General features: G+C 43.0%; 2 protein-coding genes across 3 annotated transcripts in view; one reads left to right on the top strand and one right to left on the bottom strand.

Annotated features, from left to right (window-relative positions):
• Positions 1 to 7,531, bottom strand: part of LOC104362425 (microsomal triglyceride transfer protein) — a 32,628-nt gene extending 25,097 nt beyond the window's left edge. The window contains exons 1-2 of the mRNA XM_032988403.2: positions 7,451 to 7,531; positions 3,259 to 3,436 (exon numbers count right to left, since the gene is read on the bottom strand). Of these exons, the coding sequence (XP_032844294.2) occupies positions 3,259 to 3,319 (61 nt within the window). The 5' untranslated portion in view covers positions 3,320 to 3,436; positions 7,451 to 7,531. The remainder of the gene's footprint in view (positions 1 to 3,258; positions 3,437 to 7,450) is intronic.
• A 396-nt stretch (positions 7,532 to 7,927) lies between these two features.
• Positions 7,928 to 21,548, top strand: TRMT10A (tRNA methyltransferase 10A). 2 transcript variants are annotated; one of them, XM_042808282.1, is made up of 8 exons: positions 7,928 to 8,062; positions 9,405 to 9,706; positions 10,755 to 10,917; positions 12,819 to 12,890; positions 13,350 to 13,424; positions 14,366 to 14,515; positions 15,686 to 15,791; positions 19,946 to 21,548. In XM_042808282.1, the coding sequence occupies exons 2-8, from the start codon at positions 9,432 to 9,434 to the stop codon at positions 20,110 to 20,112; spliced, it is 1,008 nt and encodes a 335-aa protein (XP_042664216.1). In that variant the 5' UTR covers positions 7,928 to 8,062; positions 9,405 to 9,431; the 3' UTR covers positions 20,113 to 21,548. The 2 variants fall into 2 exon arrangements, with proteins under 2 accessions (XP_042664216.1, XP_032844257.1); XM_032988366.2 differs by lacking the exon at positions 7,928 to 8,062 and adding an exon at positions 8,142 to 8,260.
• The last annotated feature ends 2,760 nt before the right edge of the window (positions 21,549 to 24,308 follow it).

The raw sequence follows: 24,308 nt of genomic DNA, 5'->3' as shown, positions 1-24,308 counted from the left end.
TTCCATCATGGTTGGATGGATATATTCTGCAGTGCTTATAGAGCCCCAAACCCCCTTTTTTTAAGGTTCTGCTCGCTTACTTCCCTTGTTCACACAGATGTCATAGCAGTAGCTTAACATCAGCTTCAAAGAACTTTTCCCTGAGGAAAACAGCAACCCCACCAAGTTTGGTCTGCAAGTTGCATAAATTGGCAAAGCTACACAGAAATAAACTGACATGCTTTACGCCAGCTGGAGATGTGGTGCAGCAAATTTGGTAATCCCAGGGGGAGCAGCCTGTTTGCATGTGAGAGCTCAAAGCTGTAACTACTGGGTTTTTTTGCATGGAGGCTGAAGCAGTAATGTTGGCATGACTGGGCGCCTCTGGTTTTGCATGTCTTGTGTGTCTGCTTCAAAACAAAGTCACCAAGAGGCATACAACCCTTCCTTCAGGTTTACTGTGAATGTCCTAGCCAATTCCTCACTCCTCTCAGATTTGAAGCTACATTGCCCTTGAGAGCAGAAGGTGCTCAGTGCCTGCCCAGAGTTGGCTGCACCTTTCAGGGATACCCCTTGTTCCCTGCAGTTCCTCAGAGCTGGTTGCTTCCAGGTTCAAAATGTCCTTCATTTGCAGCAGAAACAGCAGTGATAATGATTCAGGATCAGCTGAGATTTTTACAAATGCCAAACACTAGGTGCTTTCTAAACACAGAGGGTAACACAGTCCCATCTAAAGATAAAAGGTGGGTGAAAAGCACATCCAAGAAAAATGATCTGGGTGTCAAAAGACATGTGTCTTGTGAGTTAAGGTGGATGTTTGTGGTTTTGCTCCTCTCCCTTTTCAGTTTAAAGCACCTTTCACCTATTCTCTTCCTTTTCCCACAGCTCAAGCCATAGATCTTTTTTCCCTTTTGCAAGAGTTCCTTCCCTCTTCCTCCCTTGTAGCATTTGCTTGTCCCCACATACAAAAGAGCTGTTCCCTCCTGAAGGAATCAGAAGAGCAAATGATGCAGCAGCTTCTTGCAAGTGTCATGGAAGAGATGAATAATTGCAAAGTATTTCTGGACACTAGAAGAATACCAGGTTCTGAAAGCTTTCACCATTTCATATGTGGAAAACACTGCAGGAACCAGGGAAGGAGACGCCTTTAGTTGCAAGACTGGTGTCACTGATGGCAAAGGGTAAACCAGCAGTGAATCAAGATAAGAGAAGCAGCAGGGATGAGGCAGTATTGAAGGCAGCTGCCAAGGAGTTAGCACTTACCCCAGTGGAAATGGTCAATCCAAAAGAGACAATTGGACAGTGTGGTCAGTTTGAGAGGCAAGGGGGATATTGGTGGCTGAGGGCCAGAGATGCATTGTCACTGCCCAGAACCACTATTCAAAACAGCATAACTAAATTTTCATGCCATCTTTCATGAAGAAAACATCGGTACTATTTAAAAAGGAATATTCCTACACCTTTCTGATAAAAACTTTTTTTTTAAAAAAACCCACCCTGTTTTTAGAAGCTCTTTCCTTTGTATTCAGCACAGCACTGGGATCCTTGCTGCCCATATAACCATTGCCATTTCAGCTGATGGCAAATGTCCCACTGACTGAGAAGGAAGGCGAGACGGACATGAAGACTGCAACGGGCCATGCTCTCTTGAGGTCAGAAGTGCCTGCTTTCAATGTGGAGTGCATAACACATGGTTTGACTAGTAATGTTAAGTGTCTGTCATTAAGGGTAACATGCCAAGACTATAATTAAATCATGATACTGTATAATACAGAAGGTTACACTGCATGAGTAGAGACAGCTGTCAAGTCCTGTGCCTTTTATTAATACATATGGCATGCACAGCATGTGCGTCTCTAACTACTTGCTGGCTCTACGTTCATAAATTATATTTGCCACTGTTTCTGAATCCAGATAGCTTTAAAAAGCAAAACCCATTTGCTTCTTTGAAAACATTTTTCAAGTGGAACTGCAGTAGGAAAGTTTCATGTATGTTGATCAAGCTGACTTAAAAGAAAAGAATATTTCTTCAGTATTTCCAAAAGGCAGCATGGCCTGGTGAAAAGGCAAAACACTCATCCTAATCCCAGCTCTGTCACAGAGGCACTAAGTGGCCTTTGGGACAGTAATTTAGCTCTCAATCTTTCTGTACAAGGGAGACATGAGACCTGACAGAGCTAAGAGAGGACTAATTAATGAGAAAACGTTTGCTCTGTAGCCTGAGGACGTAAAGTGACAAGCAAATATTACTTCACATCAAGAAAGAGCTTTGCTTAATTGATATTAAGGAGAAGCTGGAAAGAGCAGACACCAGAAATGTGGCACGTCCGTGTCTAGACATAAGCATTACTTGGCAGTCTCATGAAATACACCCATGGGGAGAGGAACTGCCTACACACTTCTCTGCCTTATAACTCCTATCTTAAGGGGGTACAGAAGTAGCTGGAAGGTTGCTGCTCTGTGCTTACACAGATACAGTGTCCTGGATCCTCTGCAGGGAGCAGAAGGAGGTGCCCATGAGAGCAACACCACAGACTTTTTAACAGTTTAACCTAGGATGGCATGCCCCCCCTGCTCCTCATCATGATGAGGATATCCTCATTAAACTAAAAACCAGGTGCCACCTCATGTTTTAAGGTTACTGTTCCTCTAAATTTGTCGGGTTGTACACGAAGGGACACTACTAAAGACACCTTTCCTCGCTTCTTACACTGGCATTGCTGAAGCGGGCAGCTCTCCAGATTTCATACCCTTGACCTTTGTCAGGACACCTGAGTAAAGCCCGGCTCCCCGGGCTTGTGCAGACATCCAGGTTTTCATGACTTATTGCAGAGCAAGCTCCCCATGAAATTAACGGGATGCTTGGTACTGACTTCAGGGGTAGCTGAGTCAACTGCTCAGAAGCTGAAACCTGGAGAGCCCTGAGCACTTCCTGGCTCTGCTCCACCAGAACACTTCTGCGTGTTTAACTTTTGAGCGTGTGAATAGTCCCTTTCAAGTCAGTGCCCCCACAGCATGTCCTGACTAAGCAAGGTCAAGATCCCTAGTCTCCTGGCTCACACCATTGGCCCTGTGCACCTGAAAACATTGTCTCCTCCATCCCCTCTGCTGACACGAATGTCACAAGCACTTAAACCATTGTACTTACTAAAAGCATTTTGTATTACTCAAAGACAGATGAGTAAAGGTGATAATTTTTGATGCAAAACAGATCCGTATATACACACTGGTTACGACTTCACTGAGCCAAAAGCTGAACCAAGCCCATTACAGACCTACCTTTAACAGAGGCTGAGTAGGTAGAAATGATGCAAAGGAACAGCACGGTGAGAAGAATCATGCTGGACTCTCCCAGGCTCCTGGCTGCAGCATGAAGTGTGAGAGCCTCAAAGAAGTGAGCTGCTGAGAGTAGAGTGGCGCTTGCAGAGAGAGCCACTGGGTCGGCCACACTGTTTATCTAGATGTAGTAAAGGTCAGAATTCCAAATTCCACACTCAGGTACTAAGTTCATCAAAGGACTTCCAGTTAATTATTAAGAACTAAGGTAACTGGTGGTTTCTACCCCATTTTATCAATCACCCTGGCTTTCATTTTTGAATACTGAGCCCACCCAGCCACATTTCTGAGCGAGGGAGCCCACCTCCAGTCCTGGAAGGACCAGGAAATCCTGCCACTCCTCCTCTGTCTGAACAAAAGGGCGATTGGGTCTGTTGCTGCCAGGGGCAAAATCCTGACCACTATCTCCCCTGTTTTGTATCAACTCTCTGAGCAACCCAAGAGGCAGATTCTTCCTGGAGTCTTCCTGCCTTCCTCTAAGCAGAAGTACATGGGATTTATCAGTCCCATCCCCCAAAATGATGCTACTTAGTTATGGAGACTCAGATGCAATGTCAGTTCCTGCTATATGGTATCATACCAAATAAATTCTCTTTCTTTTAGCAGTCTCAGCCCCCATCTTACATCATTGCAGTGGCAGAGGTTAGAGACTGGAAAGATGAGCTAAACCAGCCATTCTGTCCCGCCTCAGTGAAGAGGACTTGCTTGACTAAGTCTGGGAGCAGGACAAACCAAGCTCTGCTGCTCACCCCTATTTTCCCCTTTTCTCACACTCGCTTCACCACTTCCCCTGACAAGCCCCCAGCTGACTAACCCACGCGCTTCCCTGTCTCCTCTGAGAGCAAATCCCAGGCCATCTCGCACTAATCCTCATGGCTGCATGGCTCACTCAAGGACCTTCTTGTCGTTCAGGTGACAGAGGGGCAGTAGGTCACCCTTCCACGTTCCTTGGTATGCCCTGGCTGTCATGGCCTGCGAGGGGGCACCCCCTCCCCCAGCATAAGAAGCCTCCCTGGCTGTGCGAGAAGGGAGGATCTGGTCTTTCTTGTAGAGGAGGCAGACCTGTGAGGCACCACCACGCTCTTTCGCTCCACTTCCAGAGGCTGCTTTAACAAGACTGCAAGCTACCAAGACCCTGACTGAACCAGTGCCGCTCCAGGCTGTGTTTAGCTGCTTCCAGCAAGCCATTTCTGCCCCCAGCTCCTCTGCAGTAGTAAGGGATTGTAAGGTGAGCACAGCCTTTGCCTCGAGTGGTAGAAATGCCTCCTTCGTTGCCTTGAGGTAGAAGAGGAGCAGAGCGCCGTGGATGTCAGTCATCACCCAGCAGTGGGAAACAAGAGGTCCATGCCGATGCTCCTCGCTCCGCGCTCATCTTGCTGCACCTTGTGCAGGTCCCCACGGGAGCTCTTTGTGTGTTGTGTGTGCGTGTGAGTGCATGTGGGAGGGAGGGAGGGCATTAGTAGGAAAACTGGTGGACTGCTACTGCTTTCTCCCCAGTCTGTGGTTATTCATGCTGCTTCCCCAGTGCAGGCTGTGATGTGCTCCTGAATTCACGGGACTGAGGCAAGGAACTCCAGCAGATCCTTTTGCTGCATTTGGCAAACAAGGAGCTTGCCAGGCTTTCTGTGCTTTTTTGATAAAAATATGGACACTACCTGTGTGCAAAACCAACTCTGGCTAGAGAGAGAGCAGAGGTAAGGATCGTGCTTTGGAAATGCAACGTTCACACTTCACTCACAAGGAGGAGTTGATGTTGGTCTGAAATCTGGAGAAGAGCAATTGTCTTCTTCTTATGCTCTTGGGACATAGGAAATGTATTTCTTCCTTGAAATAAAGTTATTTAGAAAAAGGGCCTCTCTTAGACACTAGAATATCAGAGGGCAGATCCCCTGCTGAGGTAAATCAGCATATCTTTTTGGACTCCACTGTAGTAGTGCCAGTTACAGAACTAAGGCTGTAACCATCATGTAGAAAAATAGTGTACATACATCTCCATGTGCATATACACCTGTATACATAACCATAACACATACTTGGTATATTCTTCAAATGTTTTAAAAACGAGGCCTGAGGCTCACCTCAGTTACAGCCAGAGTAAATCAGCAGTAACTTCCTTGAAGTCAAATTACACCAATGAAAGAAGCGTTGCGCCCACCAAAGTCCACTACACGCAGAGGTTGCAGGATCAGCCCCTAATGTACGCTTCACGCCATGCTGGCATATGTACTGGGGTCAAAGTATTGCTGTTGCTGCACATTTTCCAGAGTCCAAACTATAAGGCTCGTATCTTTATATGACCTAATAAAACTAATGAGATTTCCTCACATCTTCTGAGGTCAACAAAATGTTTTTGTCTTTTCTTCACAAGCAACAGTGTGATGATCTCGATTTTCAACTCATACTTTTGGTTATGTGCACCAAAGTACCCAAGTCCATCTTTGCCCTTCAGCTGGTGCCTGTGTGCCCCAGCTCCCAGGGTTTCGGTGAATAAGACACCCCCTGTTTCTGCCACAGGGAACAGAGAGGAGGGAGATGCCCAGCCAGGCCACTGGCTAAAGGTGAGTTGTGCATGTCACTTGCGTCCTAAGCCTCGCCTCAAGCCCTGCGGTCAGACCTGGCCCACAGAGTGATGTCTGTGTCCCCACCTAAGCCTCCACCGAGTATCTTTTTTCCTCTCTCCTTACTCTGCCTCTTGACTTGCAGCACTGTTTGTACAAAATGCTTCGATATGCAGTTTTAAACTATGGGGTGTTGAGTATGTTCTGTTGCTGCGGGGGAACTCACCATTTGAATGAGCATCTTGAAAAGTCATGTTATGGCTCTATCAAAATAATGAAACTCAGCTAGACAGCTCTTTCTCAATATTTGCAAATGCTCAGGTCTTCAATTTGCTATGTCACCGCTTGGCACTTGGCAGAATTCAGAAAACATTGCATTACATTGTACCGGTGTCTGAGGACACAGGGAATCTGGATTAGCAATACTGCTGCTTTGGAAATTGCAATATGAGAAAAACAGATTTATAAATCAAAATGCGTAAGCGGTTTCTTCATTCTAAGAAAAAGCACATCTGATTATGTGAATTTGTTAGATGCCTTTTTGCTTTATAAAAACAAAGCAAGCAAGCAAATGGGCTTCTATCACTAACTGGTCTGCAGCCTTTTAATGACCAAGAGAAAATGAAGGATTCTTCATGGAGACAGTGGCACATTTGGACTTGTGTGATGATGGCGTGTGAAGCTAGATATTAATAGTAACATGAGTGAGCTTTTGAATAGACGCTAGCAAAAGCAAATGCAAATCTAGCTATTGTAAAAGGAATACAGGGAATAGGAATCACAAATTAAATCAAATATTACATCGAGTATTAAATACCAACAGCAGTTAAAGGTCAATGCCTTACTATAGTGACATCATACAGTTTTGTGACTTTAACATAGCCATAGTAAACCTGAAACCAGCACTCTAAAACTCAAAGAGGGTATATATCTGGAACCAATGAAACTTGAGATGAACATTGATGCATGATGAGAAGGGTATTATGGTAGCATGCACTCGTATGTTTGCTAACTTTGTGTGCCTCAGTTAACCAGGGGCGAAGAGATATCTACATATTTAGGCTGCTCAAAATGTATTTTTCTTGTATAATATAATCCTGGTCTCCAGAACAGACTCCTGTACCAGGGCAGCATTCTCTCATGAAGTTATCTGAAGAAGGAAGAACGTTGCTCTTCGCCTACTATTGACACCAGAATTTAAAAAGTTAATTGGCGGTGGCCTTTAAGCGTGAAGGTGCATACCCCTTTTTAGGGGGCAGAGGGAATGCGGCATTGCTGGGGGACCTTTGGAGCTAGAAATCTGCTCTGAGGAATGTGACCACTTAAAAATACTTCGCTGGCCCCTGCGTGAACTCAGTAGTGTCATCAAAACCATCAGATAAAAATAAGGTTTTCTTACTTTTCGCTCCTATTAATCCCGTGGAGCCACCGCAGCGGTGAGGGGAGGTGGGGGGGGGGGGGGGGGGGGGGAAGCACAGCTTTCCTATGATTCTCAGCAGCGGCATTAGCACACCCGTTGAGCCTGCCAGCGCGTACCCCGTCTGATTTCAAAGCAGTCGGCCCATCCGTGTCCCTACCTGCAAGGGCAGGGCCGAAAGGCCCCTAAAACCCGGCCACAGCGCCCACGTCCACCCTCGCCCGTCCTGCTGCCGTGACAGGACCAGGCCAGCAGTAACAGCCTCGGCTCGTCAGCGGCTGCTACCAGCAATGACACCAAAAAAAAAAAAAGAGAAACAGAAACCCACCCAAACCACGACTGATTTTCAAAGTGCGTTTGTCAGCCTGGTAGTTTTTTCTTTATTTGACTGGAAGCTGTTGCAAGCGGAACTAGAACCGACTCAGAACGCGACTGGCGGTGTAAGCCCTCGGAGCGACCGGGGCGGGAGCAGCTCCCCACCCGCCTGCGCGGCCGGGAGGCTCAGGTCCCGCCAGAGCCGCCAGCCGGGAGAGGGGCCGCACCCCACCGCCCCGCGGCCTCCCCGCATCCAACCGCCGCGGCGCTTCCCCCTCAGCGCCGGGCCGGTTGTCCGTTGGCGCCACGTGACCGCCGCCCGTTGCTCGCCGGGATTTGAAGTCGGGGCGGACGGGGCGGCTCGCGCACGGAAGGGGTGGGGGGGGGCGATTCATTCTCCTCCTCCCGTCACCCGCCCCCTCCCCACCCCTGGCCTTGCGCGTGGGGCGGCTCGTGGGTACGTGGGCAGCGCCCTTCCCCCCCACCCGAGACCCCTTGGTGCGGTGGGGGGGGGGGGGAGGGGGCGGGGAGTTGGGGTGCGGGGGGGGGGCTCGGCTTTCCTCAGAGGGCAGGAGGGGAAAATGGCGGCCTCCCAACGGCCTGGGGAGCGTAACCCCCCTGTGGGCGGGGGTGGCCGGTCCTGTCGATTTATGAGGTACTTCGGGGCGTGAGCAAAAATAACGCGTGTGTTTCCATATATATAACGGGTGTATACATAGATACGTGTGTATATATATAGCTCGGCGTGTGTGCGTGTGCACGTGCCTATATATACACGCACGGAGGGACGCAGGGCGCTCGGTGGGTGCGGGGCGGGAGCGCGGTGCCGGGCCGGCCCGGCCCGTTTAGCACCCGCCACTGCCCCGGCTCCCCGGGCCTTGCGTCCTAACACCCCCAGACGGGGAAACCGGGGTGCGTTACCTAAAACACTTGAGGTTTTCTGGTGTTTAATATGTTTTCTGCCTCTTCTCTTGCTGAAGAAGCCCGGGGATTTTTTGTTTGTTCGTTTGTTTGTTTGTGTGTTTGTTTGTTTGTTTGTTTGTTTGTTTTTTTCCTACGTGTGGGCTGTAGATACAGTGTTCTGTAGTGAAGCAGTTATTTTTGGAAAATTATGTGACTGTTGAGCACAGGGGAGCTACTAGTATGAAGAAGTAATGCTTGCCATTGAAAGGGAGAAGGTGTAATTGATTTGAATGCAGAACATTTTGCCGAGTAAAAGTTTAGTTTGTTCATCCCCTTACTTGCTGTGTTTTGTGTACTGACAGCAGCCAGCGTCAGTGTTTGGCCAGTGTCTTTGGTTCTCAGAAGGAATAAAAATTTATTTTGAAGGGGTGCAGCTTGTTCACACTTCTTCCCCGCCCCCCATCAGAATGGCTTTAGTCTCTTTAAAATTTTATTTCTCTAACATGCTGCCATAGATATATCACAATATACTGTTTAATTTTTTGTCTTTGTGTACACATAATAGTGCTGCTAATGTTTTTTCTTTTACCTTTAATCCGGTGTGATTCCCCACCTCTACGCAATTGTGTTTTCACAAGGTTTTTGATAGGAAACTATTGTACTGCTACAGATGTAGCAGGCAGTTCTAGATATGATTTAAATATAGGTTATAATCTCTCTAGTATTTTATATGTTACTGTTTGCAGAGGCACTAACCTAGCTTTAAACAAACAAACAAAAAAGACCATCTCATTCATTATTTTTTCTTTATTCAGGTTAATGATGGTTGTAGAGTGGTATTTGTTCTAACTGAACTTCTCATAATAGCACTCATGCTTTTGTTCTGTTTCTTACAGAATTGGTGAAGGAAAAGCTTGCTTTTAATGACATACTTATCACGTGTTGAGAAACAAGTCAGTAAACCTGGCCAAAAGCTAATGTCGTCAGAAAAACCAAGAGAAAGTCCAGAGGTGCCAACGGAAAATACCATGTCCCCTGAAGTCCCTAATGTGGAAGGAAAGGTGAATTCAAGTGACAGTCCAGTAGAGAGACGGGAAGCAGGCTCAGACAGGGAAGAATGCCTTGAGCCCATGTCCAAGAGGCAAAGGAAGAAGCTATTGAGGCAGAAACAGTGGGAAGAACAGAAAGATCTACGGAGGTATGGTTTGCAAAGTAGCTTTCCTAGGACCATGTGTAGTATTTAGTGCTAATAATAACGATGTGTCAGCAGAATTTGCATTTAGATTGCTTTAGTAAATCAAGGCAGTCAAACCAGTTTTCTCCCATGCCAGGTTTAAAGCAGTAGTAACACTTTAATCACACACAGCTACTCCATGTGCATATAAAGAAGCTATAAAGGTAAGCATCCTCTGTTCATACTAGAAGTGTTCCTCGACTTGAAGAGAGTATCAGGAGGGCTTCAAAGGTGCATAGTTTTGGTTTGTCAGAAAGGAGAAATGACGAGTGGCCTTGTTCCTTTCTGAATGGGCTGCGCCCTCTTTCCCTGTTGCTGTCAGATTTGGTGAATCTTACAAAGACAGTGAATAAAAAAAAATCATTTTGACACATGAATTGTTATGCTGTACGTTATGTTGACTTTGAATCTCTTAGTAGTTTTGGAAGATGATGAGCTTCTGTTTTATTCTGTCGAGAGCAAGCATATCTGCAAATGGGCTCATCATGGTTTATCCTTGTCCTGCAAAATGCGAAGTGTTCCTCTCCAAGACAGTGTCGGTTAAAGTTGCTGTCTCCAAAATGTGATCTCCCAACTGCCTACTCCCATCAGCATAACAGGGGGAAGAAGCAATTGCTTCAGAGGCCTTTTGAAAAACTGTTCAGTGAATCAGGTCGTCAATTGCCATCCACATTCTGCTTCTGATACTGCAATTTTGGCAATCTTTTTGGTTGTTTCTCTTGCGAGACCTGACTCAGAGCACCCTTAAATCCATGAGACTCCCACTGTTGACTTCACTTAATTTGTGACAGATGTCTTTGTGGGTATATACAGAACTTCACAAAGACAGGATGTGTGTTTCATGCTGGTATCAGCCCGGCACAAATGCAAGGAACAGGATAAGTTTAAACTGCCACAGCCATGGGACAACCACCTTGACTATAGAAGCATGCATTTATGCGCACAACATGTAGTACCTCAGCAGATTTGGCAGCGCTTTTTGAAGATTTACTTTTTGTTGTTGTTTATTTAGGCAGAAACGAAAAGAAAAACGCCAGAAAAGAAAACTAGAACGTCGGTCAAAATTGGACTCCGGTAACGAAGGGAGTGACAGGAAGCGTATGCGCAGGGAAGTTGTTCCTAGTACACTTCGCCTCATTGTGGATTGCAGCTTTGATGACTTGATGGTGCTAAAGGTATAAGAAGCTTACTTGTCACATACAAATGTTGAAAGGTTCTCCAGTGACAGTATTAATGCAGTGTCAGAGCACAAAAACTGGAGAGCAGCTTGCAGAGGACAGTTAGCATGTTTCACATTGTGATGACTCCCAGACCTGCTTTTGTCAGTTGCTGAACTTTTTAGGGTTAGGAATGTACCTTTATATAAGCTTGCCAAAGATCTTGTTTGCCTTCGTGGAGATAGGGTAAGTTGGTTTGATTGCAAGAACAGGAATACAGAAACAGTTTGTGTCCCATGTTCAGCATGAAGTTAGATGCAGTTCTGCCTCAAAATGGTTTTACTAGAGGGGCTGCAAATGTCACATCCAGTTACTTTCTCTTTCAAAGTAGACCCAGGGCTCCCAACTGTGTTAGCAAGTATCTGTGGAAATAAGAATTTTGAGCATTAGGAGGATACTGAGCTTTTTCTCAGTCACATGGGAGGCCGTTGGGACAGGAGGATACTATTCAGCCCGTCTCTGAAATTTTAAAATGGGTGAAAGAATGGGTGAGGTAGGTAGGGTAGGTAAATGTGAGAAATATCAGCATGATACCCAGCTACTGGTCAAGATGCTTGGTGTGGTCTTTTGAGATCAAAACAGCTTTAATTCTGATAGGAAAGTATGTTAATCAGCAGCCTCTTGTAAGTGCAGCCTTTGGTTTCTGAGGCAGACCTCTCCCCTCTCTGTTCCCCTGAGCTCTGCTGCTGCTGCCAGGGACTTCACTGCCCTGCAGGACTGCTTGAATGCAAGCATTTGCAAAGCCCATCTGGCTACTTGTTGAGTGTAATGCAGAGTATGTACAGCACTAATGGAGGCTAGTGCCACTCACCACAAAATTTTGGGGAAGCTCCGGTTGGCGTTTTGGAACTTGGTTACCCGAGGAGGCCTTCAGCAGCGCTCTAGAAGAGACCAGAAGACCCCTTTCATAGTTTTGGAGATGCTGACTGGGCATTTCCTGCTGAGCTTCATCCTTCGTAAAACACGTTTCCTTCTTTGGTCAGGCAGAGCCCCTGTTAGGCCTGATATAAAAACTGGCACTTCTGCAGATGTTTAGGAAAGGTGAAGCATTGTAAGTGAAGGTGGTTGTGACCTTTAGCAATGGGGTTAATTAGATGCTTTCTCTAGTGTCTGTGAACTCTTATTGCAATCTTGTAGTGATAAGGTCTAGTTTATTTGAAATCCTTTGGAGATACCAAAACATTCTCAAAGCACTATGTGAATCAAAGCAATAGAATGTTGTTTCATTTTAAAATGGGAATCAGTTATATTGATTTTGGGGCGTTAAGAACAAAGCTATGTAATGTACCGTACAAAAATCGCAATTGGATAAAAATTAAGTCTGCTGCATTTTAAGTGGTACTAGTTAACTGTTGTCCAAATTGTCAGGTCAAAATGCTAGAACCAGCCACTGAATTATTTGCATTTTTCTTGGGTTCTTCAGGTTAATTACGCATATTTGATTTTCTTAAATATAAGGTGTATATTCTCAGGGTTTTCCCATGAGTGAAAGACTGACTATTGTCCCAATGATAAATCTGCTTGATTCCTCAGATTAATTTTGAGTATGTTATTGAATATAATTAAATTCCAGTGATTTTTGTTTGTTTTGTTTATTTTGTAGAATAATGCAAATTGAGCACACATGTAGAGGTGTCTAAATACACTTTTGTGGAAGATAAGTGTGTTTCCTTGTCAGAATAATCCCTTCACAATGGCTGTTTTTTCTCTCAGGGTCTGATGTCCACATTCTCTCAGTAGTCACTTTTGCCAGTTAAAAGCTTCCTTTTTCTCTCTTTAGCTTCTGACTGGCTCATGGTAAAGCATTTTGTGGTGGTCTGTCTGAAGGACTATGTAAAAACAAATTGTGTTGTATACAGGATGTTAAGAAGCTTCACAAGCAAATTCAGAGATGTTATGCAGAAAACCGCAAAGCGTTTCATCCTGTACAGGTATGTTTAAAGGAACTGAGCACTGACTGTATTCCCATGCACAAAGCATATGAGAAAGGCAGCTGTGGCCCAAGTGGTGAGAACTATATTAGGAAAAAAATCATTTAAGCAGCCTCTTGTTATTAAGAAGATTATTTCTGGTTTAATAGATAATTTTCAACCCACATGTTATAAAAATCCCTGTATGTCTAAAAAAAATATGTGCGTGCAGATAAAGAGTGCCAGTTACTGGCATGCCATTAAGATACTGTTGATACTCAGTTTTATCTGTGACAGATAAAAAAGAAAAGTGCCTGTAAGTGCATATTTGTCTTTTAAATGTGTTGCTAACTGTACGAATGTGGTCTTAGTACCACTTTCAGCCAAAAAATAATTAAGAGTTTTAGCTAATAGTTAAGGGCAGAAAAAGTCTTGTACAGAAACATTTCAGTGTTTTGTACCTCTTTGTTCTTTTTGAAGTTTTACTTGACCAGCCATGGGGGACAGCTGAGGAGCAACATGAACGAGAATGACAAAGGATGGGTGAACTGGAAGGTGAATAGTTGACTATTTCTGTAAAAGAGAAAAAGAAGTCTTGCTTATAGTTGCTAACTAGGTCATTAGTTATATAGGACCTGTGCTTTTTCCTCGTGGGTTTTTCTAAGACATCAGAGCAATAGCATATTAGAAATAGCGTGGCTCTTTGTGCTTTTAATTAATTTAACTTAAATAAGCCAAAGACTGCTTGTCTCAAACCTAGATTTGATTTTTGCTTGAAAACCTCCACACGCATCTGTTTTCACCTATGTTTGTTGAACAGGTTCCATTCTCTGATAGACTAAGCAAGACTAATTGATTTAGGCAGTTCTGACAGTCATCTGTCTTGACAGTGCTCTTTTTTTTTTCTTGGTGAAAAATAAGACTTTGACGTGATGTGATTCTCTTGTGTCCACCTTCACTTCTGTTGTGTTGCCTCTGAACACTAAAGTGTTCTTTAAAGAAGTAGCTTGTCTTATGGTCAACTTCAAATGAAGAGCACTTTGCATAAATAAAACCAGTTCTACTTTTAGTATGTCTTGTGTGATAGCTGCTTTGCAAAAGCATAGCATAAATCTTGCTTGTCAGAGAGGCAATGTTAACTAAGTATTTACTTCTGGTTTTGCTTTTTTTTAGAAAGGTGGGATTGCAAGTTATTTGGATCCCTAGGAGAAATATGGTAATGTTAATTTGAAGGGAATCACAACAACTTAAGGATTTGTAAAATTCTTCTGGGGTTTCAGAAAATTTCCTGATGATTTTTACAAGTCAGTGCTGTAGGGACTGCAGATTATTTATGCAGAAATTAATCTGCACTGTGCTATGCACTTAAATATGAATAAGGGTTGTGGTATGACTGCATACTATTGGATTTATTTTTGCTTGTTCCATCTTGGGTCTGTAAAGCTTGCCCAGCAATTCATCAATTGAATGTAACTTTTTAACTCTCTTTTTTTGAGGATATCCAAATTAGAACAGAGCACTATAGTGAGCTAATAAAGAAAGAAGACCTAGTATATCTTACCTCAGATTCCCCAGATATTCTCAGTGAGCTTGATGAGAAGAAAGCCTATGTGATTGGAGGACTGGTAGATCACAATCACCACAAGGTAAACTGTGGGTCCATTTTTTTACCTTTTTTTTTTTTTTTTTTTGCACCTTATTTGACATTAATGCTGTTCATGTGTAAACTAACAAAAATAAAACTTCAAAAAAGACTTGCTTCAAAAAAAAATTTAGAAGGAATGAGAAAAAACCCACTTGTGATGGTAGCAGTGGCTTATGTTCCAGAGTGCAGACATGTTGAGTTTTTTCAAATTTTATCTTTTCATTTTAAATATAGGATTGGAATTAATAACACTGCTCAGCTTACTGAGGGCCATATTTTCAGACAGAAGGATTTGGTTTCTGTTCATGCATTTGTGTGTGTGTGTGTGTGTGTGTGTGTGCATGCGCTTATATGTGCACATGCCCAAATATAGATGAAGAACAGTGCTTGAATCTTGGATGTCCTTTTTTAATAAGTTTGCTTGTCAGGAGAACTTGGCTAAGTAACACACACGCCTCAGGGACCTGCTTCCATACCTGTATGTAGGATTGTGCTGTGTGGACCTGGAATGTCATAGAGAATGCAGCTGGGAAATTAAAGCACTGTTACTTCTTTTCTTCAGAGACAGTCCTATGTAATTTCTGGTGACGTTTAATATTTCAATGGGATGCTAAAAAAAGGGATGGATCTTAAGCCTTACCAAATGATACTTCAGCAGTTAGTCCACAGTGAAAGGCTAGGAGGGAGCTAAAGCAGATTCTTTATATAGTCATTATGGTATAAAGTGTTTACACAATTTTGAAGGTTTTTTTTTCCCATCTTGGTCACAGGAGTTGCCAGGTTTAAAAAAGCAAACAAAATTTCTTTATCCTTTACTCTTCTTCCAAAAAACTAGCCAGTTAGTGCAATCTGAGTAACTTCTTACTTAAGCATAAACTCACCTTTAAAACAGACTATGGCTGACACATTCTAGAGCCACAGCTGCATGAACAAGTTTTATGTATGATTCTTTTGACCATACATCACAGTGTGACATATATTCAAAGCAGTAAGTTTTCCAAATGTAGCCCTTGAAGCAGGTACTGGCTAATCAGGGTAAGTTTCTTTTTTGTAAATATCTTCTAAAGCAAGGTCATGGCAGCACTGCCAGAAAATGATACTTGTAGTAACCTGTATGGGCTGATCTGAAACGGTGCTTCTCAGTCCAGTTGTTTTGGTGTCTTTCCCACAGGGCATTACTTACAAAAAAGCTGTAGAGCAGGGAATTGGTCATGCACAGCTCCCACTTGGAAACTTTGTCAAGATGAACAGTCGGAAAGTGTTAGCTGTCAACCATGGTGAGTTTTAAATCACAAAATAATGACATTATTATAGAATATACCTGTGATATTCAGAGTTTGAACCCTAAGAATGTGCATTGTAGTGCAGATACCTGAATCTTATTTTAATATGTTGATATTCCTTGAATCCAATTGCCTTTGGGATACAGTAATTGCCCTGACCTTTAAATATTTTGGGTATGGTTAAAAGTAAAGCATGGTGTCTTAGCAACTTAGAAGTGCACCCCCTATTCTGTTGATTTGTCCCAGGAGTAATTTTGACATTCTTCCCATCCTGGTCTTGTTTTCTAGGCTTAATGTATAAGTGAGTAAAATGTTGGAAACTATCCCATGTATTTTATCCCAGGGGAGGATAAATGTTTGTGATGTTTTCACCTCTTCGGATAGATCTGTTCAGCAATAACTGCTTACGTACCTGTAGACTCATCTTATTTGGTATCAGTGCTCCCTCTGCTGAGCTTTCATAACTGTATTTTTTTCCTGGTTTCCTGGTTCTGATGGAAGCATACAATTGCTTAGCCAAGACTTGATTCCCATTTCTTTTAAACTTTCAGTTTTACTGTTAGATTATCTTTCAGTGTCATTAAACAAAAATACATGCACAGTGCAGACTACTCAGAACTTTATGGAAATTTTTTACATGGTATCCAAGTCTTTATTTCACCCCACTTCAGGTTCTTTTATTTTACCTTCCCTTGCTTTATTTCAAGTTTATTTTATTATGTTACACATTGCTTGATGATAACTTTATTTTCTTAAAATACCATTGATTGATGAGGTATGTGCTTGCATGATAATAAAGATTATTTAAAAGTGGAGAAGAATAGAGTGTATCACTGGAATTAAAAATTACCAAACCCCATGTATTTGTAAGATTTTACATGTTTCTAAAACTTGATCTTTAAATGTTTCTTTATATAGAGAAGAATAGGACTTTGTATTATTATCAAAAGTTATGATAGCTGTAGCTTTCTACTGGATTTTTTTCTGCAATAATCTTACACTGACCTCTAGCGTCAATATTTCTGGAGGCTGTCTTCTACATATTTGAGCACTGGGAATAAATTGGATCGCTTACACTGAGGCTTTCATTTATCTGCTTTATGGTCTTGTGAATGTTTCTTGTGCCACACTTTTAGGCACTTGATTTCACTGCAGTTTATTTGGTGAGATTTCATTTTGCATGAGTTTGTCTTCCCTCGCCCTTCTAAAACATTTTTAAATTGCAGCTGAAAGACTCTTAACTCACAGACCCGATGTAAGGTAAAGATAATACTATAGCTGTATTTTGCTTAAGGTTTTGACGCAGGAAAATGGATGCAACTTCACCACCACCAAAAGTGGAGGTACCTTTAACAGTTGTAATGAAGGCTGGGGTGTATATTTTAACCCTAATAACTTACAACCTAAATCCAAAAAGACCACTTTCAGGGGAGTAAAGCACGAGTAAGGTGGACAGAATCAAGATGTCTCTCAAATCTTGTATTATAAGTTTTGTGTAGGTGAGAAGGATATTTGCACTGAGGTTTTTGTGTTTTGCTGTGTGTACATCTGCCTCACTGCTTTGTGTAATTGCACACCCTTTCTCTTTTGATTTGGTTATTCTGACCTCTGCGCTCCCACCCGTGGTGCAGAAGTAGAAGCTAACAGAGTACAGTACTGGGCTCGCCAGTTGAAGCTGTGGGACCTGGATGGTCCCTGCCTTTTTGGTAGGTGTGAATTTGAAAAGTCCTGTAGAAGAAAGTTTCTGAACTGCCTGATTAGGCTTTGAAGTGCTTTAATTAAATGCGCCCTCTGGTGGTAGGAGATCGATGGCATCGAACAGGGGTGTTTGTTGCTTTTTACTAACTTATTTATAATCCTTCTCTCTTGGGATCGAGTCTCCATATATTTCCACAGCCAATTCAGTGCCTGCATTGCCATGCTAAAATGGCATGAGGAACACACATATGTATGAAATATTTGATGCTAGAATCATAGAATCATTTAGGTTGGAAAAAGACCTTTAAGATCATCACGTTCAACTGCTAACCTAGCACTGCCATGTCTACCGGTAAACCATGTCCCTAAGCACCACATTGACACATCTTTTAAATACCTCCAGGGATGGTGACTCGACCACTTCCCCAGGCAGCCTGTTCCAATGCTTGGCAACCCTTTTGGTGAAGAAATTTTTCCTAATATCCAAAGTTCCCCTAGCATGACTTGAGGCCGTTTTCTCTTATTGCTTCTTACTTGGAAGAAGAGACCAACACCCACCTCGCTACAACCTCCTTTCAGGTAGTTGTAGGGAGCAATAAGGCCTCACTTCAGCCTCCTTTTCTCCAGACTAAACAACCTCAGTTCCCTCAGCTGCTCTTCACAGGACTTGTGCTCTAGACCCTTTATCAGCTCCATTGCCCTTCTTTGGACACGCTCCAGCACCTCAATGTCTTTCTTGTACTGAGAGGCCCAAAACTGAACACAGTATTTGAGGTGTGGCCTCGCCAGTGCCAAGTACAGGGAGATGATCACTGCCCAGTCCTGCTGGCCATGCTAGAAAACTGGCACGGTGTAAGATGAGGTTTATTTTTTTTAACTCATTATGGAATCATAAAATGTGGAAGATTTGAGATCTGTGTAAAACACTGTACTGCAAAACACAACTGTAAGTATAGCTGAGAGAGTTTATTCCCATCTGTTCAGGTTTGTATCCCAAGGCTAATACTTTATAATGTGTGTTACAGGACCACACTGCTTCATTCCAGTCTGCAATGATGTCTACCAGCTGTTGCCACTGCCTTTTTCTGTCCTTGCATAATATTTTTGTTGCTGTTGCAGCCCATTGTAGAAGCCTCTGTTCTCCTGTGGAAGCCACTTTCTTTCCATCAGTTCTGGTTTTACTAAGCAGATAAAGGAAGTTCCAAAGCAAGGGAGAAGAAACGTGTTCCTTATACTCTTCTTGTCTCTTAAGCCAGCATTTTTGCCACAGATGCTTTCTGCAGTAACTTACAGTGATATTAATACAGTCCTTTGAGAGCTCTTACCTTCACAGTATGTTTCAGGAGAATAGCCTGCGTAGTAAAATGGTCAGCTCTTCAATCTCAGTGTCACAGATTGCAGCTGGCTGTCCAGTAAACCTGGATTCAGGAAACCTCTAGTAAATGTGACACTTTTCTGTAACTTGACTCTCACTGAGTATGAGATCCGTGCTGCTCCTCCTGTTCTGAACGCCTGCCTAATTCTCTGTAAGGTTTTTTTCCCTCCACAGCTCCTTTGATCCTTTCTCATATGCTGTCGCTTGGCATTGAGAACGCTTGTGCTGGGTGCATTCTTTGAAGTCAGCATTCTCCAGTGGTGTTAGCACTATTCCTGTAGCCCCAAGCTTGAAGAGCCACCTCTCTGTCCCAGATTTGTCATCCAAGTCTGGCTGGCTTATCAGCCATAGGGCCTCCTCCTGCCTTCCCTGCTGCTGCTGAGCCACAATCTGTGTGGAGAGGGCTTTTTTGAAAAGCGTGTCATTTTTCTAAGTAAGAATTTGCTGATAAATTTTGTATATAATGCAATTTGGAGCTATTGTCAATCAGGGAAAGTTTTGGGAGCTGAAGCAGGTGGTGTAGGAGGGTGACTGTATGGTTAGCGTACTAGAAACAGCAAGAAAGGGTCACAGAGTTGGAGACTAATAAGGATTTTTGCCGTAAGCTGAGGTGGAAATGAAAGAGAAAGCTAATTATAAGAGGTTTTAGGAAAACTTTGGGCTATCCATATGTTAGGGAGGGGACAAAGTCATTGTCAAAGTGCGTCCACAGCGGTATTTCTGTCACACATGGGAAAGCATTAGTGCCTGTATAGAAGGCAGTGGTGAGACCTGAAGTACTGGGGGGACATTTCTTTCTGTCCCTGCGAGAAATTAATTCAGACTGGAGCCAACTGCGGAAGAGCACTGCCGTGGTAAGAGTCTAACAAGTGGAAACTCAGTGTGCTTTGGCTTTAGACTGCAGCAGTAGCAGAATTGCCTTGTCTGCTTATGTGTGTACTTCATCAGCTTTACTCTGAAGATGCCGCAACCGACTGCATGTAAACCTTTGTAAAGATGGATTTGGGGGTGTGTTCCTGTCAGCAGTTCACTGATCTCCCTGTACAAGAGCTGATGGTATTTCTTGGTGTTGCAGTGTTTGAGATCATCCTTGCGTACCTGGAGAAGAGGGACTGGAAGGAGGCCTTTTTCAGTGTCTTGCCACAGCGGAAGGGGGCTGTTCCTTTGGGAGAAGCCAATGATTTGTCCAAACATTCTCTGTCTGGAAAAGAAGATGAAGACAATGACTTGGACAGCAACTAGGCTTCAGGATGAGACGATGGGAAAGATGAGACGCACGGTTCATGGGATAAAACTGGGATATGAAGTAGTTGCACTCCAAAGACCATCTGCTGCCCTTGTGATACTGAGTTGTCTCAACGCTGGGTCATTCCATAGTTGGCCCGGACCTGTTTCTGGACATGAAGGGTAAAGATAAATGCAGTTTTTTTACCCTGAAACTTACATATTAATAGCTTTTAAAGAAAAATAAATTAATGGCAAATGCAGAGTTTATTTTGTTTCCCAAGGAAGCTGTTTAGTTTTTTTTATATATATATTTTTTTTTATACTTGGGTGTATTACCCAAGAGCATGAGTAGTTACTATTTTAATGTACGCATTCTTCTCCATTTCTGCTCTAAGTTTTCTTAAAAGCAGTGAATGACAAATGTTCCTGTGACCTCAGAACCTGTACCACTAGTGCCTGTTGCGAAGTGTGCATGAGCACTCAAACAAATACAATTTCTAACTTTCCTGAGCATCTCAACAGACAGTCACAAGCAACTGAGCTGCCTTTATCAGCTGAGGCACACCGAGTTACATATCGTGTTTAGTTAGCTGGGGTCAGTAGATGAAATGTGAGTGTGAGGTTAAGCCAATGCTTTATATTTAGGCCTGAGTGGGATGGATGTCTGTGCATGCACAGGTCATGTGCCTTGGTTGGCACGTGGTGCACGTTGAGTTGAGGTGACACAATTACTTTTGATTACTTCTTGATCCTCTTTGCAAAATCTTTGCAAAATTTATCAGTCAGCCTCAGAACAATGCCAGGAGACTGGAACTGTTTCTTAGAAGTCACTGGTTCAGTTTCAGTGTACCTGTTTTATCACATGATCCTTGTATGTGTTGTATTGTCTGTCAAATATTTTTCCTTTTAAAAAAAAAAGTGATAGTCTCAGTCTTGGTTGGATGTTCTGATTCAGCTTATTTCTAACGGACTTAAGTGCTTTTGAAAAGTACTGAAATGTACCCATTTTTATTCCTCCCTCTGTTACTACTGCTTTCAAATGGAGACTAGAAGTGGGATCCCTACAGGTCCTTAAGGTCTGTAAAGGGTTGGCAACGAGCTGGTGATGAATTTATATGCTCGGTGCACTTCTTTCTATACTTTGTAAACCACAGAAAAGTTAATTCTGTTAAAAGTATGGATTCTGGTTTTTTGCTCAAGTAATGTGGGTTTTTTGGTTAGGCTTTACAAAAATATGACTGCTTTTATTCCAGGAAAGATCACCTTTTTCATAAAAGCATTGCTGTTTTTATTTCTATAACAAAAAGTGCAGCATAAGTATACCCAACATGTATTAAACTGTTTCTCTGATAGAAATGTGCAAAGCAGTGAAATTACAAGGAGTTACCTCTTTATAGCTGAGGTTCTGCATGTTAATGCACATAGCACCTATTAAACCTGATGGAAGACTCTTCAGTCTCTCTGAGGTTTTCTTAAGACCATTTCATACCTGTGCCTCATTTACTCAGGCTTGAGAGTGCAAGAGCAGATCGCAGAGACAAACTAGGGACTTAGGAGACCAAAGGGTCCAAGAGTGTCTTAAGGAATTGTTCTGTGGCTTAAAACACAGACTGTCTTACATCTTTACTAGTAAAATTAGATAAATACACACACCCATGCACATGTTTTTAAATCAAGCTGTTGCAAATCTGAAGCTTACCTGTCTATGGAGAAATAGAAGGAAAAGATTGTCTGGTATGTTGCTCTTGGCAGGCTCCTAGTGCTAACTCCAAAGTCACAGCAGCTCAGTGACTAGCTTTTGCCCATTCATACGCGTTGTTCATCTCAATCTTCTTGTCCTCCTCACTGGTGCTGTATCCAGCAGCTGGCATTGCTGCTATTTACCTTTTCTCTGTGTTAACCTGGTGAGGCCTTACTAGGCTGAAGTTCATGCCTGTTGTCATGAGCTGGCTCTACAGGATGCTGTCCTCTGGATGTGTTAACTGGTGAGATGGAGCAGTAAGCAGTAGACTGGGGTTTTGATGGGCACAGCCCTCTGCTGCTGCTATCCTCAATGGTTCAGTTCTGCAGCTGTCTGAAAAAGACTGTTCTTGGCAGACCTGGGCTCGCACTGACAAGATTTCTAACACTTTTCTAAACGCTTTAGGTGCTTGGCTGTTCATTGGTGGAATCACCAGCACTAGGCACGAACATACCAAAGTGGTGATTCGTTTTCAAGCAGCAGGCTGTGGCTATGCAGAAGTCTTCGGGGAGAAGTGACTGTTCAGGAAGCCCTGAAGGGCCATTCTTGCAGTCAGTTCAATGTAAAGTTATTGATGGAAACAGCTGAATTGGTTGGAGATATGAAAATCACCCCAGCATCAGATCAAGCGTGAGAAACTAAAACCTGTTTGTGAGAGAGTCTGAGAAAACTAGCTTGTAAACGCAAGAGGGCTTGTGCTTTTTGTGACACCTCCAGTCCCTGACATGCCGTAGCTCCTCATGACAGAGAAGGAACGTAGTTCTTTCTTTCCAGTGTCTTTGCAGTGTGAAAGTGGAGGCTGGTAGGATGCCATTTGCTGACATCCCTGGGAAAATCATCCCGAGTGGTCTTGATTGTGTGCTGTATTTCACTCTGATCCTGAAATGCATACTCTGATGTAGTTCACATGCTGTGTCTTTTTTTTTTTTAACCCCTGAATGTCCCTGGCTGCCTCTGTGAAGAAGGGCATGGTACCTCCTACCTCTACAGCAATGGGCAACTGTTTGAAAACAGTCAAGTGACCAGAAATCTGTACTGTGGGATTTGTGAGAAATTGTGAGAGTCTGAGTGTGGCTTTCAAGTTCGTTTACTTGTAGTGAGGGGCCTGTAGGCATCTTGCATCTGGCATTCGCTTTTCAGTATTTTTAATCTATTCTTATCTTCATGCAGGGAATATCTGTTACATGTTTTTTCCTGTCATTTAATATAGAACTGGTGGGGGTGGGTTAGGGAAGACAGTTCACCCTAATTAAATTGTGCGGTCCAGGTGTGTGACATGATTTATTTTCATTAGAGGATGTTGTTAGTGTGTTACTCCGGGCTTCTTGCCATTGTCAGGTAGAACTAAAGCGGCACTTTACTTACCTATGGTGAAGGAGTTACAGAGTTGATAATAGGCCATGTTACTCTAATGCATTTTATTCTTTTTCCTAACTGCTTAACAAAATTGTTTTAAAAGGCAGCACAGCTACCTGATCTCACCTCTGTTTTTTTCTGAAAGCTCTGAAAACTTGCCCATATTTAGTTATCATGAAAAAGTGTATAAATCATTTCTGTGTTCACTGCATAATGCAGAGCGTTTACATATTTATAGAATGGGCCAGATCTGCAGTGTCAGAATAACCTCTCCAAAAAAGGATAGAAATAAATACTTGCAGAGGAATATTGGTTTGCAAGCTGAGCATTTCACGAAGCATTTAGAAATACTTGGTGTGGATGCATAACCATTTAAATTGCTGCACTATTCGAACCTTCTCAGTGGCAGCAGACAGATCCTAAGGACTGCAGACTCCCAGCTGTTTGGAGTAGGGACAAGTGATAGTTTGGAAGAGTGGCATCTAATTTTACAGAAGACATAGAAATGCAGCTGCCTCGCCAGAGTAGTCTTAAGAGTTTCTCCATCCCTGCTGCACCCTGATGTGATTGTAAGAATCTGCTTCAGCTTCTTCTAGAGAATCCAGGTCACTGGTAATGCAGGCAGGTGGGATCAAGGAAGGCCTTGGAGGACACATGCACAACTTAAGTATAGGATGAAAACTTGACTGAGCAACAATTGTATTGAGGAATAGCAAGTTCAGGCTGGATCAACAGGTTACTATGTATCTGAGACATTTCCCAACATAAATTACTTTAATTCCAATCTTGAGCTTCACACATGGAACATAACATTGTTCTTACTTTACTACTGGGATGGGTGAAATGCCCTTGAGGGAGCTTTATTTTCAGCCAGCTACCAAATACAGTAACAGATGCTTTGGGAAGGGCTGAGAAGATGTAACTGATTGTAACTATCCCTGCAAGCTATCACCCTTCTGGCTCTAACATGTTTGCTCAGTAAGCTGTAAGCTTTGTGGAGGAAATGTAAACATGCTGTTGAAAGACTGTGTTAACATGGTTGCTTTCATTTTGGTTATGCTCAGTAGTGAACTTCTGAGATGTAATTAAGTTTTTCAGGCTCAGCCAGTACAGC

Source organism: Tyto alba, unplaced genomic scaffold (genome assembly GCF_018691265.1).
Source record: "Tyto alba isolate M040663 unplaced genomic scaffold, T.alba_DEE_v4.0 Super-Scaffold_6, whole genome shotgun sequence".
In the NCBI taxonomy this organism is placed as follows: Eukaryota; Metazoa; Chordata; class Aves; order Strigiformes; family Tytonidae; genus Tyto; species Tyto alba.
Note: the sequence above shows the minus strand (reverse complement) of the source record. Positions and strands in the feature narration are given on the sequence as shown.

Bases quoted from the DNA above. Each gene is read 5' to 3' on its own strand.
- TRMT10A (XM_042808282.1), top strand. From the start codon at position 9,432: ATGACATACTTATCACGTGTTGAGAAACAAGTCAGTAAACCTGGCCAA. The intron at 12,891-13,349 runs GTATGTTTAAAG...TTCTTTTTGAAG, and splicing joins AAGCGTTTCATCCTGTACAG to TTTTACTTGACCAGCCATGG. The intron at 15,792-19,945 runs GTGAGTTTTAAA...TTGGTGTTGCAG, and splicing joins AGTGTTAGCTGTCAACCATG to TGTTTGAGATCATCCTTGCG.